General features: G+C 38.8%; 1 protein-coding gene across 1 annotated transcript; it reads left to right on the forward strand.

The window, feature by feature from the left end:
- The first annotated feature begins 10326 nt into the window (after positions 1–10326).
- Positions 10327–14864, forward strand: LOC136373708 (granzyme A-like). Its single transcript, XM_066338667.1, is given in 9 exon segments — positions 10327–10672; positions 12351–12466; positions 12469–12488; positions 13143–13266; positions 13269–13313; positions 13316–13327; positions 13330–13387; positions 13389–13410; positions 14140–14864. Coding segments are annotated over 9 exon segments (729 nt in total). The 5' UTR covers positions 10327–10499; the 3' UTR covers positions 14299–14864.
- Positions 14865–17519: the final 2655 nt, after the last annotated feature.

The raw sequence follows: 17519 nt of genomic DNA on the forward strand, positions 1-17519 counted from the left end.
AGAAGTAGCTGTCAGTGTGTCCATTTCTCTCCAGAGGAGCAAGCAGTGCCACCTGCAGTGCACAAGCGTGTTGGGAAATGTTGCCTCTAACCTTTTCCAGCCCATGAAATGGAGCAGCTGGCTTACATCACTTCATGTGTTGAAAGAGAGGTCACTCTTCAAACTTGATACAAATGCTGTGGACCAGCAGAATGCTATCACAATTCTATTTCAAAATTTTTTTTATTGTTGGCATGAACTGATTCTCACTTTTTTATCAATTGTCTCTTCAGCACTCAGCATCAAAAGCAAGATCCAAACAACCCTTTTGGGTATCCAGTTAATTCTGCACTATTCAGATGTTGACTTCTGGAATGGATCAGGTGATTGAGACCCTGATAGCTCTGTTTTTTCTCACAAAAGTACAGGTGGTGTCTAAGGAGAACACCATAGCTAAAGAATATACCTGAACTTAACAGATAATCCCAGGCTCAAATTCCTTTACTCTCGATCCTGATTGGCACACTGACTTAAATTAAACAAAGTTTTCACATGTCTGTTTCACAGCAGTAAAATCTCTCACAAATGTAGTTAAAATCACCTTTAAAAGATCAGCCTCTTAAGATGTCTAACACTGCTTTGTTCCCAGTGAGAAGGGAACCAATGTTAAATATATGTCCCCTCCTTTGTAACTTTGCTTCTTTCCTCACAAGTATGGCTCAGATACAATTTACATTTCCCTGTAGCACATGTTGGTTATTTTGGGGTCGTTGGCATGTTTGTCACAGCTTTTTCTATTGATAATTATAAGGGTTGCCTTCTGGAGATATTTTGATGGCTTTCCTGGTGATGTGTCTCCCCAGCCAGCCACCTGACAGTGTGCCAGGTTCAACATCTTCAAAAAAGTCAAGACAGAGGCAAAAGTTGCACATATTTATTCAGCTTGTTGATATCATTCAGCTAAAAAGAAAAAAAAAATAAGGAAAGGAAAAAGTAGATTTCTTATGCAGAGAGCAAGGAAAGTTATAATCTAGTTTCAATTATCATTTTGTCTCATTTTACCAATACCTCCCTTAAAAATCACTTTTCACTATTTAGGAACTGATCCTGAGCTTAATTGTCCCTTTGAAAATTCACAAGGATTTCCAAGTAGCAGTACAACTATTTCCCATCTGTGGCAGCAGTAGTGAGTTCAAGCTTATCCTTACATTGGATACGGTGGGAAATGTAAAACCTACATGGGAGTTAGGCTGTTGGATCCATGTCCTGCTCACAAACCTAACTTGCCACTAAACTTCAGTGTTGAAATCAGATTTTGGTGCTTGACTGACAGAAAAGTCTCAAAGCAATGTGCCCATGAACAAAGATGAAAACAAAAGCTATAAGCAATTAGACACAAAAGCAACAACGTAATTGAGAAAAATTCAGGTCTCCGTCTATTCAGACTGCAAATTTTTGCTCTGAGAGATTCTTAAGGGTTATAATTATTCAAACTATTTATATTTTGTTGGCCTTTGCCTGCCAGATCCATCCTTCAGCAGAGGTCAGTTTAAGTCTGTAAATGAAAACACATCCAAACCCTGACATAGATTCTCAGTGTCCTTGGTAAGGGCTCACAGCTACTGAACAGACCTTTCCAGTCTTATGATCACTGCACCATGATCCATCTCACAGGGTGCTATATGGTTCTCAGCTAAATGATTCTGGCTTTATAGCTTTCAAAAAATGCACTCAAACACATCAAAAATTTATTTTAAAAAAATCTTTGCACTTATTGTTGCCAGTGCTGCTGGAAATCCATTTAATACTCCATTATTGCAGAAGTGTAGAGATGGGAGGTAAGCTCAAGTACTATCCCTGTGTCAAATTCAAAGGATGTTAGGGCACCCATATCATTCTGCAAGCTCTAGAAATAGTACTTCCTAGTGATCCATTTTGGTTTTGTGTTCACAGATACCCTGGTGCTTTTGGCAAATGGCCACAGGAGAAGCCAGTGAGATGAGCTTGGTTTATACTGACAGTGAAGCAGATGTAGAATGCTCACTAACATCAGGGGGAAGGGGCCCCTCAGAGATGGGCTGTGATCAGAAACTCAAGCCACAGATGCCTGTAAGTGTTCCAGCCAGCACAGAAATGGACATAGTTACCTTCCTCACTGCGGCACTGTCATATCAAACTGGTGATGCCATCCAAATACTAAAAGCCAAGTTCCAGGCATAGAATAATAGAATGGAATGTTACTGTTGGAAGGGACCTTAAAGATCATCTAGTTCCAACCCTCCTGCCATGGGCAGGGGCACATCCCTGTACATTCAAATTCCTACAGCCCTGCCCTACTTTGGCATCAGATGATAATGTTGACAAGGACATTTTCCATGCTTCATTCTACAATGTCCTGAGCCTTCTCCACTTCGTGGCCACTGTGCTCCTATGTCCTATAATATCCATACTTTCCCGTTACCCAGAAAATTAACAGTAAGTTTCCTCTCTATTTTTAATTAGTCCAGCAGAAGATATAACTCTGGGATAGAGATGTGAGCCAGACTCCATTGCATACATCCTTTCAGCACTGCCTTAGAAAAATTAATGATGAATGTGCTTTGTGATTTTGAGGGATTGCTGCAGTGAATTGATAAAAAAAGGAGTTTCAGAGCACAGAATGGGCTTGAAATATCATTCCTGCTCACAGAGCAAATTATCCTCTAACTTCATCTAGATTAATACAACAAAAAGTAGGCTGTTCTGTGATACTGTTAAGCTATGTGAATGTACAATTCAATATGAAAGAGTAGCCAAAATGATCATCAGCAAAATTCTTTTCATAAAAATATAGCAGTAATTAAAACTGAGAAGCTTATAATGTTTGAGGAGCATTATATCATTATATGACAGGAGGCCTGTCAAACTGATAATGAGGAAGGCTTCCATAATCCTAAATATCTTGCTGCTCTTGTTTCAGCAATGGATGCTTGATGAGCTCCAAGAACAACTCTGTCTTCCAGTTCATCTATCTTGTAATTTATAGAAAATATAGGAAGAGAAAGTCACTACAGAAACTGAGCAACTTCTCTGAGGATAATCAAAAGACATGTAACACAATACCATTTCATTTTACAACAATGTGATTAAAACATAGAGCAGGAATAATTTGTTTTAATGTTCTGACATGAGCTTTTTTCTCTATAAAGTAATGTTTCTTTACAGCAAATATAGTTTAGTGAAATAATTGTTTGATAACTGACTTCCAGAGATTTTCAGAGTTGGGAATTAATTTCATGAAAGAGCCTCACATCTTCATAAGAGGAGTTGCTTGCACAAGCAATGCTGCTACTGATGCCTTTCATTAATCTCTGAAAGGTCTCCTTTGGATTTGTAACCTAATCCTGAAAAGGAATGAAACTTTGGTGACATCAGTAGCATGTCAGAACACACATTAATACTCGACACTTACCCTGAGAATGCATATGGGTAAATGTTCTGCTAAAGTGAGTATCTTTAATATTAATAGTTTTTTGTCCTTAATTTTCAAACACAGAATTCAGCACATTAAGGGAGAAGGATGTGTGTTGCCCAACCAGGACATCCCAGTAGTAAATATTTAAAAAGTGAGAATGTTAAAATTCAAAGAGTTCACTTCCTGCCAATAAACATTAAGAGTTAAGGCAACCAATAAATTCCACTCTATTCCAAGCTCTACAGGTATGACCAGAAATGTATTCATTAATATTTGTGTTTCTTGATTTTGCCCTGCTAACTTAATGCAGCCCAATAATTTAACATTGCAGAACACACACCACTGGTTTCCTGTGCTTCATTTTCAGAACATAATCTCACTATAAATAGGAAAATGTATTCAACCTAGAAAAAAGAATTTACCAACACAAGCTATGAAAGAACTATTTTCTTCATTCAAGATGTATGTCTCACTGAAAGACATAATTAATTTATTTACACATGAACGTTTATAATTGTGAAAATAGCTGCAAAGGCAATGCTGTAATCCAAAAATTTCTCTTTTTATCTACAAAGCACACTTCCTCAGAGAGAATTATATGTCTCTCAAAACTCCATCTCTGGGACTCTAACGGTGGTTCACCGGCCACACAGAGATTCATGTTGCTGAATTCATGCTGTTTTGCCTAAGAAAAAAATTATTTCAGACATGATTAACACATGAGGTCCATTAGTTAGGAAGTTTTACATGCATTGCAAATGCACCAGACATTGGTGGGGTTTGTGTGAGCAGTGTCTTACATCTTAGGAGAAGGAAATCAGACTGGTTCAGCTTGCCCGTGTAACAAACACCTAAAGTCAGCCCAAAACACTGTGCTGTTAGAAACCCAACTCAGTGACCAGAGCACATTCTCCACAGGATCAGAGACAGACAATGCCCTTTCCACTGAACAGCCAACAAATCTGAATTTTTATAAGTGAACCTGACTGGCCATCTGTGACATACTGACTGAAGAATTAGAGACTCCAGATCCCGTTAAAACATCCCTTAATTCCAAAAAGGAAGACTTGATTTTCTTTTGTGAATTTGCAAAACAGAGAATGAATGAATATTTCTACCTTTACAACCAAACCTGATTCAACTGAAAATAGCGGAAGTCAAGTTCAGTTAGAAGGAGCTGTGTCCTGTACTTCAGACTAACTCATAGAAGGCTGGCCAACCTGCCCACACTGTTTAAGGAGGTCAGGTTTGCACAGGTAAATTGTAACTGGTTTCCTTTCAGGCAGTCAAAGTAAGAAGGAAAAATTGCAGAACTAAAATACAATTCAGAGAGCATTTTAAGAAAAATAGGGCATTTTAGTTCCTAATGCGAACAGTAGATGTCTCCCTTACCCTGAGTCAGCTGTTTAACAGCAGAGCCGACCTTGAGGCATCCCACCTGTGGAAGAGGCATTTCTGCTCACATTTGACTTTCCAAAAGGACAGGGTTCCTCGTTACAGTCATGAGTGACATTCTGGGTTTGTGAGCCAGGTCACTCAAAATTAGAGGAATAGTGTCCCCATCTAATTCAATTTCATCTCTCATGGGTATTTTGAGATGACTTAGTCCCAGGCACAAAGGTAAGATTTGTTTAAAAAACTCGGGTCATATTCCCTTCTCTAAGACATTGCTGTTTCACATGCATAAATAATTAATTTGGTCTTTTATCATAGCACAGTATTATGCTGTAACTTTGGCAGGATCTGACTAACAAAGGTAACTCTGCATGCAGATCAGTAATTTACAGCAGCTAAAACCAGAATGATGAGTTATAGAATCATTTTAGTGAGATAATTGCAGCTTTTAATAATTTATTAAAAATCAATACTTACCTTTCTTCACTCACAGGCTTGCATACCACTCCTCACTTCAATGAAGAACTAAAATTGCCCCATTTTAAGATACTTACTCACAATGTATTGCTGTCAAAACCCATTGTTTTTCCACAAGAGTTCCTCCACAAAAAAAACCACCTAAATTCTTGTTCCAGATAGCAGCCATATAAGGCCAGGAATGAAGACACACTTTATGTCCTCTGACAATGTCCATGCAGCCACCTGAAGTGCAACAGAAGTGCAGTTATATTATGTGCTATCCAGAAGAATTGGGAAAACTGGATATTGGGAGTTTTTACTCTTAGGGGAAGTCCTTGCATCTGTAGGATAACAGCAATTAAAGAGAGCAGAAGACCTTCCAGGTGTCACAGCTGCTGCTATTTGTGACAGGAGCACTGTAAACTTATTAAAGTCATGCACTCTTTTGCATTTAAATGTCCTCTACAGAAAATGGATTTGAAAGTTTTTATCATTAGCTCCCTCTCTTGAAATTTCCCTTTGTATCATTAATATTGTGTTATTTTATTTCAGATTGATTTCTCTCTTCCAGCTTCTTAAAACCTGTCTGTTTCTTGAATCTCCTAATAAAACCCAAATAACCTGAATAACACCTAGATGTCCACGGTATTCAATTCTCTTTTGGCATAAAATAAAATGAAATAAATAAAAACATTATAAGAATTAAATTGTTGTCTTTAAGCTGGTGAAAAAATTTGGAGAATGAATGCAAGGGCCACCTGAAAAGGCTTCATAGAACATCACTGTGAAGGAATAATCAGGGCATGTAGAATCAAAAGTTTTCCCTAAACTGTGGACTCCTAAATAGAGTAACCTCAAGGCATATAGAGTACAAAAGTCACTCCTGTGAACCAAGGTACATTAGTACATTAGTATCCAGCAATTTTCTCCACAGAATTCCACTGACCAGGTAACATCTTCAGTTGGAAGATTGAAAATATTCATTTGAAAATTAATAACAGCCACTCAGGACTGTCAAAAATATTTATTCTATATAAGGAATTACATATTCTACATATTCTCTATATCCTCTCATATGAATACAAGATATAAAAGACAAGCCAAGACCAGCCAGACACATGTAAAACAAAGCAATTTTTATTTTGTTAAAAATAATCGGGGGGGGGGGGGGTGATGCAGCTTTCCAACAGAGAAAACCTTAGACCCTGAAAGTGCTAAATGCAAATAAATAAAATAAAATAAAATTCTAATCTGAGATCACACAGAAAAGATAAACAGTGAGAAAGACATTTCTATAATGTCTGCATCCATGTTTTGCATGCCTTGCTGGTAAACTACTATAAAAACCCAGTTTGCCCTTGTTTTGAAAAAGTTACAAAACTCGCTACCCTATTCAGTATCTTTAAAAAGAATCCAAAACATAACTTGTCCATATAACTAGCTGTCTTTTTATTAATTAATTACAGAATGGCAGCTCTCTCAGTCTCAATCTCATTGTTGAATGGGATTGTAGCACTGTAATGTTTATTTCTATGTCACAGAATCTTATTAGTTAGAATCCAGTCTGAAAACATGCACACAGTGCAGCACAATGTAATGCAATTCATGTTTCAGAAGACCTCTTCCAAAACTCTTTTAAAAGAAAACAAATGACAATTAGAATTCTTCAGCTCTTAAGAGAGCCATCTCCAGTTCCCCTGAAGTCATTCTCCATCTAATCCCAGAATTATGGATGTTTTAATTACGGAGATTAGCCACAGGTAATCTCTGCAAAGAGAGTCCTAGAGGCATAATTTCGTTTGTCCTTTATTGCTTGCCCTCCCAATAATAGCTGGATTGGAAAGCAGCAAAAGAGACAAAATAGGGAACAGTCATGCTCTGGGCCAAACAGAAGAGGGTTTGTGTTTCCAGGGCATAATATCTAATGCTGGATTCTTCTTCGCAAGTACTATCAACATCATAGAAGAGATACTGATTGCTGCAATGCTTTGAGGACTCCCTGAGTTTACTACATCTACTTGTATTTCTGTGCTACTACATTTCTGCTGATATCACTTAGCAAATAAATGGAAATAGGGACACTGAGTGAATAGCTGGGGCAGAAAAAACAACCAGGTTATTATCATGAGGTACTGGTACCTGACAAGAAAATAAAACAGGTATGCCCCAGCACATGTTCTGCCTCTTCCCCAAGAAGTCCATAGGAATCTGCCTCCCAACCACTAAGGGATGTGTCCAGACACGCTGGGGTGGGAATTGGGGATGGGGCAGCCCAAGGAGAGGACAGGGAAAGTGTGGCAGCTCTGCACCACTGTTCTGCCCTTCCTTCCTAGCCCAGGAAAACAGCTCTGCAGCTGAGCTGAGACTGCCTGAACTCAGCACCAGCAAACCTGAAAGTTTAGAAGCACAGTTTAAATCATTTAAATTGGTCTCCTGAACCAGTGTCCTCAAATCACATCTAATGCTCACTCAAGCGCCAAAGAAAGTAGCATTAAGGAAAAAGGAACACAGTGACTGCAGAAAGAAAATGGCCAAAATAACAGAGTATAATGTAAGGGACAGGAGACCTCAGCAGAGTAATGGACAGAGCTGAAAGTGATCCACTGACCCATGCGCCTAAAGCCCATAGGAAATTTCCCCAAAGGCAGAGGCTGGAAATAGAATGGCATATACTCCTTATCCTTTTACTCAGGCAGTGGCTTCTGCCAAGTGAGTAGCTCTGCTCTGTGAGCACTATAGGAGAAAGGATGGAGTGTTTTGCTCACAATAACTCACTCGCCTTGAAGACCAATTGAGTATGCAACAGAGGAGCTAATAAAAGAATTTTACTTAAGAAGGAAGCTTTGCTTTGGGGTTTCCCTTTACATGCAAAAGGCCAGTAGAATCTAAATTTCACTGTAATTATTGCCATAACTAAAGGAGCTCAGCCAACTAATTGCACACCCTAAAATTTTATGTCAATTTTTCAGCCTCAATGATGTAAATTACAAGATGAAGAGAACTCTCTGACAAAGCATTTGGGTACAAAATTTGTTCTGGTTATGTACATATCAATCTGATTTTTAATATCTGTGCCATCAGGGATTTTGCAGATAGTCAGAGAGGTCATTTAGGAGTTTGCACAAAAAGTCATCAATTGATACAGAATCATTTAGACTGCATATTTCTAATTCTAATTATCAGTGTGAATGGATCTCTCAGGATTGGAGACTGTTGTGGTTTGAAAACAAATAAATGCAATAATACAGAAAAGACACTGACAGAGTCAGAATACAACCTGAGCAGGGTGATGGAAGCAGTCCAGGTGAGGTGGTCTTTCTGAAGCAGTGATCCTGTAGACAGGTCTGGTAGGTCTGGTTCTCTGGGAATCCAGTAGGTGAGGGCTGCTTCTACTGTCCCAAATCCCAGCTTATATCCAGGTGAGAATGCTTGGCTCCTCCCCCTGGGCGGAGCATCTCACAATGGGATGATGAGTCATACAGGGGGTCCTTGATGGCCCATTAAAGAGAGAGAGCTCCCGGAGGGAGTTATCTATGGGTCATGCAGCAAGGCGTTGATGGGCCATTAACAGAAGATGGTGATAGAATACATCGAAAATTACAGCCCGGGACAGAGACCATGGAAGCTCTGCACAGGACATCCCAAAGACTATGTCCTCTCATGATCGTTGTCTGAACACACCTTGAGCTCTGTCAGGCTGCTGCTGTGACCACTGCCCTGGAGGCCTGTTCCAGCCCCACTAGCCTGAGTTGTCAGGACTCAAGTCGTTGTCTAAAACTCAGCACTTAGTTAACTTTGGGATATTGTGGACTTTCCAGACACACAAACAGGCAAATCTGACACAGCATGTTTAGATGACTGATGGCCATCTGCACCAGACCTAAAATACCTCAAGACACTTTAAATATCATTATGCTCTTACCTATAGGCCATGAAACCACACTCAATGCTATATGAATGCTCAGCCAGTGCTAAGCTAATGAGGTAGGATCAGATCCTGAAAAGAGAAAACATCAGATTCCTTGGCCCTGAGGGTTTCCTGAGGAGAACAGATGCTTTATTAATGAGGAATGAACTGAATCAATGTCTGACCTGGAAGCCACCCAAGGTGTCTGGAATGAAACTATACAACTTCCCATAGACAACTGAATCAGCCTAAATTTATGTGAGCTGAGTCTCACTGTGTTCCACCTCTATATTCATATCTCAGTTCTCTGCAAGATTGCTACAGAGAGAACACAAAGTGGGGCAGAGCCTGCCTTCACACCACAGCAGATGACGCAAATTCTCACTAACACTTCTGCTGTAAGGTACATCTTTGGGGAGGGTTTCTGTGTTTGTCGTGGTTATAGATGTCAAACACCCTTAAGAGGAAAAAGCAAAACCCACATCCTCTTCATTTATGTATACTATATAGATAGATAGGTAGATAGAGGTATGTTAACCAGTGAATAAAGAGGAACATCAGACAAAAATCATGGGTGTTTTTCTCCCTGGTACACCTTTGTTGCTGTCATTCTTCTAGTAATCATGGAGGTAAGTATGCAATTTAATACTTTTAAAGGTAAACGCTGATGTACAGGATTCTAGTTAAGCAAACATGTACTAATGTAAGGAAGTAGTCACAATTATTATTTGAATTCTTATAATTAGCTTCTCCCCACTGTCTGCATGTGTTTGATCTTTGACACAAACAAAATAATTTCTGAATGAGTAGTCTTATTTAAAGCTGCCCAAAGTCCAAGCTGTTTGGAGGAGTCTGAGTAGAGAACATACATGATTATCTGATCTTTCTCTCCAGAGTCATACCATAAATATTAACTGCTTGATTTTTCTCTTTTTCTGAAAAACAGATTGATGTAATGTGGCTCACACTATATACTCCAGTTTCCATGCACAGTATTCATGATATGGTGGATCTGAGGTTGTACTTGCAATGAAAGCTAAGAATTTAACCATATCAGTAATCTTCAAGAAAAAAATCTATGCAAAAGCAAAAAAACTTTGGTGGGGTTTTTCCCAAGCTCACCCCACTGATCTCATTAAGTATTGCTGACATGTAATGAAGCAATACTGCTGAGCAGTTTTAAAATTCTACCCTGAAGACCATCATTGTCACCTAAGTGCATACTTGTGTGTCTGTATGCTTTATAATTACAACAGCCATGTTTTCTAAGAGACTTGGAGTTTCTTACAGAATTTGTTAGCCCAGATGTGTGTCTTGTGGCTTACTTTTTTAGGTTTGTGTGTGGATATCATTGGGGGATATGAAGTAAAACCGCACTCAAGACCATTCATGGCCCAAATCAAAGGATCAAGAGGAATTATTTGTGGAGGAGCTTTAATCAAGGAAGACTGGGTGTTAACAGCTGCACATTGTAAAGAGTAAGCTCTTACTCTGATTCAGAGATTGTCCTTAATGAGTATCTGGTATCTCTGTCCAAACAGGAGAGAGTATCTCTGGTAATTTTATCCATTTATCGCGACCATGATCATATTCTGATTACTGTGACTTTCAGGTTCTATCAGCAAATTTTACTCACTACAGTGAGTAAAATTTTAACAGGGTTACTGATCTCTGCTGTTTCTGAAGAGATATTTAAAAACTTCCAGCTGGACATAAGCACAGAATAGTGACACTGAAGCAGTGAATTTGGGGAAAGTTTTATCCCTGTTTTCTTGTCAACCTGCCACTAGATGAGAGGAGTGTCCAATCTGAACTGCTACTCTAAGAACAAAATTAATTATTGTGCTTTTATTCTGTAAGAGATATGCAGTCACCACAGAAAGAGACAACATGTGGTTAACATGGGGCAAAAATCCTCCAAACATGGCAGGAGACACTAAGAGATCTCTGTCTTACTTGGTATGTTGGCTTGCTAGCTATTCTTTCTTCCCTTGCCCAAATCAAGATGCAAATGGATATTTGGCCTACTGAGTCCTTCAACAAGGCAAGAAGTGAGTTTTGAATTACACATCCCATTCCTACTTGCTTTTGTGGGGAGGACTGAAGCTACTGCTGAGCCAGACCTCACACAGGCTCTGTCAATAGCTTGACCAAGACTGTGAGCCACTGGACTCTTCAAATATCATAGAAATATCCATCTCCCCTGTCCTTGTCCAGACAGAGAGGTATGTGGGACCTACTACAAGAGAACACTGGGCCCAAACTCTGTGTATAACATAAAGCAAAGAATATTTCCAAATGAGATTGCCTTTAAGAGAAAATACAATTAATTACTAATTTAATGATGGCTCAGTCAACAGACAGTCCTCAATAGATGAAGGAATTAAGCCATCACTTTCCCAGGGCTGCGTTTTCCACAGTAAGACATGAATGGAGCCAACATACACATTTGCTGCAAGAATATTCTCCCATTCAGCTGTAGGATGCATTGTTTTTTTCCAAAACCCGCTGTACCTGTGGTCAGCAGTAATGCCTGCTTGGCCTGTTTGACCAAGGACTAGGCATGATTTCTGGTGTCTCTGTCAGAGAGCCACAGCAGGCGCAGCTCTGCCATCATTTGGGATCTGGTAAGTACAGGAAGTTCAGAAAAAATCTAGAGAAGCGGAATGAGCTGTGCCTCACACAGATTCAGAAAACAGTGTTGAAATCTGATTAGAGCAAAGCAATGGTACATTTCAATATAGTCAGGATATCTCTGGACTAACAGTGCTGTGACCTATTTTCCTAAAGTTTCAGCACAGATTACAGAAGGCACAATTGGTGAGACAAGAACCCACAGCAAATCTGATGCACCCACCATTCATTCAGTCCCCAAAGGAAACAATAGGGATAGATACAAAGAGAGGTACCTGAAACCTTTCTGTGCCCCTGTGAAAATGAAAATAAGATAGCATGAATTTTGATTCACCGAGTAATTTTTTTTCTTTTAGGTGTTCTATGAACAGGGTCATCTTTTAGATATTTCTATATACTGTCACTTTTCAGGCACAAGGAAAGAGACTGTACAGCCTGGACATTATAGCACCACATTACCAGCAAAAAAAATTTAGAGTTACATCGAAGTGAATCCCTATAACTATGTGGTCCTCTCCTCAGGGAAAAAGCCAAAGTTGTTCTTGGAGCCCATTCATCGAAAAAACGTGAAAAAGAACAGCAGACTTTTCAGATTGCAAAATGCATTCCTTATCCATGCTATGACTCCAAAACCAAGGAAATGACATTATGCTGCTGCAGGTACAGACTTATACATCTTCTTGTGGCATATAATCTCCTACATTGAACTATTTTTTTCCTTATTGTGAGGGAGGTGAGCCAAGGGAGTTTCCGGTGGCTTTTTTCAGGGGTGATACAGCACTGGTCTGCTAAACCAGCAGCCTGGGGACTTGGGAATGCACTGGTAACTAAGGAATTAATAATTTCTGTAAATGCTGTGGCTAGTAGACAAATTCTGGAGCTTGATCAAGATATTTCAGCTTCTGGCTTTTCTATAACAGAAATACAAAATTCATGCAGATAAAACATTTGGTTAAAAGCACTAATGTTCTGTCTGAAAAACAATTCTAATTAAAATTGTCTGACTTTTCTGATCCTCAACTTTGCCAGCATCAGTAATTACTGTTATTTTGTCTTCTGAATGGTCTGAGAGCCAGAGAAGTAAACTAAGATGTTTTTTAAAGCTAATAGATCAGCAGAAGGTAAGTGGGCTTTCATGAGACAAAGAATACTCATTTTCCTCATTTTTACATTGATGACATAATACTGTCACAAGAACTCAGGAATCTCAAATGGGGATTGCATTAATTACCATAATGAGAAAGATCCAGTGGTTAATATGAAAGGACTTCTGTAGACTCTGCCCCGTAATACCTATTTTCATATCTTCTACAGCTTCAGGGAAAAGCAAAACTTAATAAAGCTGTGAAACCCATTTCCTTGCCTACCTCAGATGACAATCTCAAACCAGGAACAGTTTGCTCAGTAGCAGGATGGGGTAGAACTACCAATCGTGGGAATGCATGTCTTCTGCCCTGATGGAAGTCAATGTCACTGTCATCAGCAGGGAATCTGCAATGATAAAAACATTATAATGGGCAACCCACCATAACAGAGAACATGATATGTGCAGGGATAAGAAGGAGGAAAGGACTCGTGTGATGTAAGTATATTTATTATGATTGCATAAATTGTATAATAAAAATAAAATATTATTTTCCAGTATGATACATTTACAATCTCTGTCTCTCTTCAAATCAATGAAGAATTTTATGAAATATCAGTGAATTTAGCAAAGCTTGCTCTTCTAAGCCTTAAAGTCAAAGCTTAAGATGGGTGAATTCACCTTCACAGCCTTTCAATATAGCAGCTGTATTCAGGTATGGCAGTTAGCTATCTCCATCTTCAATAAAATAATTACAATACTAAAATGTCCACAAAACAGTTTTTGGGCTGATCCTCAAATAGCTGACTTCAGTGGAACATTGTTTGATGTCAGAAGACTTTGAAATAGGTTTTGCTGCTAAAAAGAATTTTGACTGGGTACCAAGTCAAGTCTGTGTAAGAACTATCACATTTTAAAAGATTTCTTACATTTCTGTGAGGAAAGTTTTCAGGGGTTTTTTTGTCATTTTGAAAAAGACTAATTCTTCCTTAGCACTGAGCTAGATTCATTTCCCATTATGCACATTTTAAAGATTAGATTGAAATCTATGAAGCATTTCTTTTCATTTGTTTTGCTGTTGGAAATCTTCCTTTCCAAGGAGGAAAAAATGATCCCTAATAACACGGCTGCATTTTTGTTTTATCCATCTAACTAGTGAAATTTTATTTAAAGGCAACAATTTTTAGCTTTTGTTAATTTGAATGGCAACATTTTCTGTTTTTCTAGGGGGACTCTGGTGGACCTTTAAGATGCAATAATGTGATGAGAGGCATCACTTCATTTGGGAAGCCAAAGAGCTGTGGCAAGCCTAATGGCCCTGGTGTCTACACTCGACTCACAAAGCAGTACCTTGAGTGGATAAGGAAAACCATAGGGGGGGCCTAACAGATTGGCTTTGGGCCACGTGATTTGTGTAAATGACAGCTTAATTAGTCTGGTGAAAGAGGTATTCTCGCATTGAGTTTTGGCAGTAGTTCTGGCAGTTGGTGTAGTTCTGCTACGACAGCATTTATAGCTTATCCATGGAATAGCTTAGCCATGGAGTCATTGTAGGTATTTGGGACTGAGGATTCCAACATCCCCCTAGTGCATGTTCACACTGAGCTCTAAATGAATTGGTATTTCAGATCAAGAACATAATCCTTCTTTGGATCCTCACTGCATGTTCAGTATATACAGCACTCTTCCGTACCTGGGCTTCTGCAAATACCCTGAAAGTTAGTGGCATGCTAGGTAAAAGTACAGACACCTAAAAACCTTAATTTCTCTGCAGCAAAGCTCCTGGTTTTATAGGTGTAGTGTTAAGCTTCAGAAAATTAAATTGCAGCAACTATGGGACATAAGTATTAATTTCTAACTGTCTTGCATTTGAAACCTCAAGATTTTATCCCTTTATGTACTTGGCATTTAAAAATAAATGGCAATAAAAATCTACTGCTTTCAGCTGTCAATTTATTTGGAAACCTCTGTTTCTTACAGATAGTCTATGAACTATCTGTAGGATCTGTTTATGATCTCTGTAATATTCTATACGTGTTCTATGTTCACAGAACATACCAAAATAAGAAGCATTTGTTTAAAAAATCATCTGAAAACCCATGCTTCAGAGAAACGACAGGAACTGTTACAGTTCAATATGATAAAGCACTGTCGATAATATAAAGCACTCCTAATTTTATGATGGCAGTACTGCTGTTTCAGACATGCAGTGCAATTTTTAAGTGCTTCAACAAGCATTTGTCAAACAACAAATAGACCTATTGTGAAAAATGTTTCTGCCTGCCTCTGTAACAGACTTGGGCATTTTTTTATGCTATGAGCACCTCAAAAGGGCTTGGATTTATTTGTGTTGCTTCAAGAGGTTTTTACTTGGAGGTAGGCATTAGATAAGAGAAAGCAGGGAACAAATGCTGTTGCATTGTTTCATCATTCGACTTCTTCTTCAGCCTTGTTTTTCTTCTTCCCCAAAAGTCACAAACAGAACCCTTGTCACTGGAAAATCCCTCACAAATCCTGTAATTCAGTATTTCTCCATTTTTCAGATGGTATTCTGAACCAAGTGTTGGAGAACGTTAGAGATAGGAAGGAGAGGTTCTGACCAAGGAGAGGTTTGGGATGCATGAAGAAATGTGTAACAGAAAAATGTGCGGCCTTCCTCCTCTACCTTGAAATTTAGGACTTGCCCCAAAGGACTTTAAAAATGGTGGGATTTTGTATGGACGTTTTTAGTTAACTGTGCAAAAAAAGCCTGTGGAATTTGGCTTATGTGGTAGAAACAAAATTCTAGCCTCTGTCACTTCTGGCAATAGTGTAAACCTGTAGAAAAAAAGAGGAAGCAAGAGAAAGAGAGAGCTGAATTTTCCTCTAGATGCTAAAGAGGCATGATGAACCCATTCACAAGAGAGTTTCACCACTATGGAATGGAACCCACACTAGCTAAGAAAATGCTACGATAATTTGCTGTCATTGTTTTATTCTCAGCTCGGCTATATGTGATAACTGGAGGGAAGTAACACGTACAAAAAGCATTACACAAACTCACACAGCATCTGCTCTACAGGGGCAGAAGAGGGCACTGCTGCTAGACTTCAGTCATTACATTCCAGACAATTGTTTTGTAGTATTGACATACCTGAGAAGAAAGACACGTGCACTGTATGAGCAATGAAATTTTCTTCAGACAAAAATTTTTGACCTGAAGTTTTGGATTCTATATGTTGTACAGTACCCCACACTGGGGTTAAGATCTGATTTTAGTCAGCTTAAATTTTCTTAAACCTCTGTGCCACTGCTGGAGACTCAGCCTCCAGTGCATACAGACCACAGATGCAGAATAAGTGGACCTCTCAGAGATTGGTTCTGATTTCTGTCTCATCCTGGGCCTGAGCAACATACCAGTCATGTGCATAACTGGCAATGAGCTAAAAGAATGCCATATTCTTCAGGGAGAAAGTCAGCATTTCAAATTTTGATCAAGACTTCATACGTTAGACCTCTGCACTGAAAGAATGAAGCAACTATGCAAGAGCATGGTCAACTTTCAGCAGCTTGACACTCTGCACATTCAGAAAAAACCCACTACAGTATACGTTTAATTTCACTCCAGAGTAGTTACAGTCCGAAATGCACTCTTAGATGATGCACTCTCAGACATGGTCACATAATGGACCCCTGGGTCACACAAACAAGTTCTTTTGAAATCAGTGACTTCTCCACTTTTAGATATTGTGCTAAAATACCTCTGGGGCAATACAGTTTACTAGTCATGAGCAATAAGAAACTAAGATACAAGCATTTTTAGGCTGAGAACTTGTATTTTCTTATTTTGACACTTCATCATCCAATAAAATATGCATGGTTTCAGTACTGGTCAGGTCCTTCCATGCTACAGCCTCTCATCTTCGTCCTACATATCCTCCTATACTGGATATAAATGAAAAAAATATCACTTAGGTCCTGCCAAAAGAAAGAGAATTTCTGGGCAAATAAAATAATGCATGAGCAAAGAAAATAATTCTACTCATTTTTACATTCTAAATGGGGAAATGTTTTAAATATTCCTAAAACCTTTTAAATTCTTTAAAACACTGTTTTAAGTATTTAAACCAGATTCTAATTGTCTGACAAAATCTCCAGAAACAAACTTGTTCACATTAGAAGACAGGCACAGTAGAAGTTATTTCCCATATTAGACATCAGCTTCCTGGTAGCAGTTTCTCAACTGACAACCAATATTACCATTTTCTAATCTGCTTTGAAGACCACATGAGATGATGTGAGAACCCAGCAGCTGAGTAGCAGGTTTATTGCAATCTCTTACTAGGTAAAACAGATGAGTGGTCTCAACCTTCCAGACCTAAAGTTAGCAACCACGACTTGTGAATAGCACAAGATGAGGTTTTAAAAATCATGAGAGCTAAAGACACAACAGTTTCACATTCATTTACAGAGATAACATGTGCCCCTGCCCATCTCTTTTCATGCATTTAACCATAGCGTAATAACCCCTGGACTGGCACTTCTCTACCCCCCTAATATCCTATTTCTCCCCGGCTACAGGAATTATTCTAAATAAATTCTCAGTTGTAAAAAACAAAAAAAACAAA

The sequence above is a fragment of the Sylvia atricapilla genome, chromosome Z (genome assembly GCF_009819655.1).
Source record: "Sylvia atricapilla isolate bSylAtr1 chromosome Z, bSylAtr1.pri, whole genome shotgun sequence".
Classification (NCBI taxonomy): Eukaryota; Metazoa; Chordata; class Aves; order Passeriformes; family Sylviidae; genus Sylvia; species Sylvia atricapilla.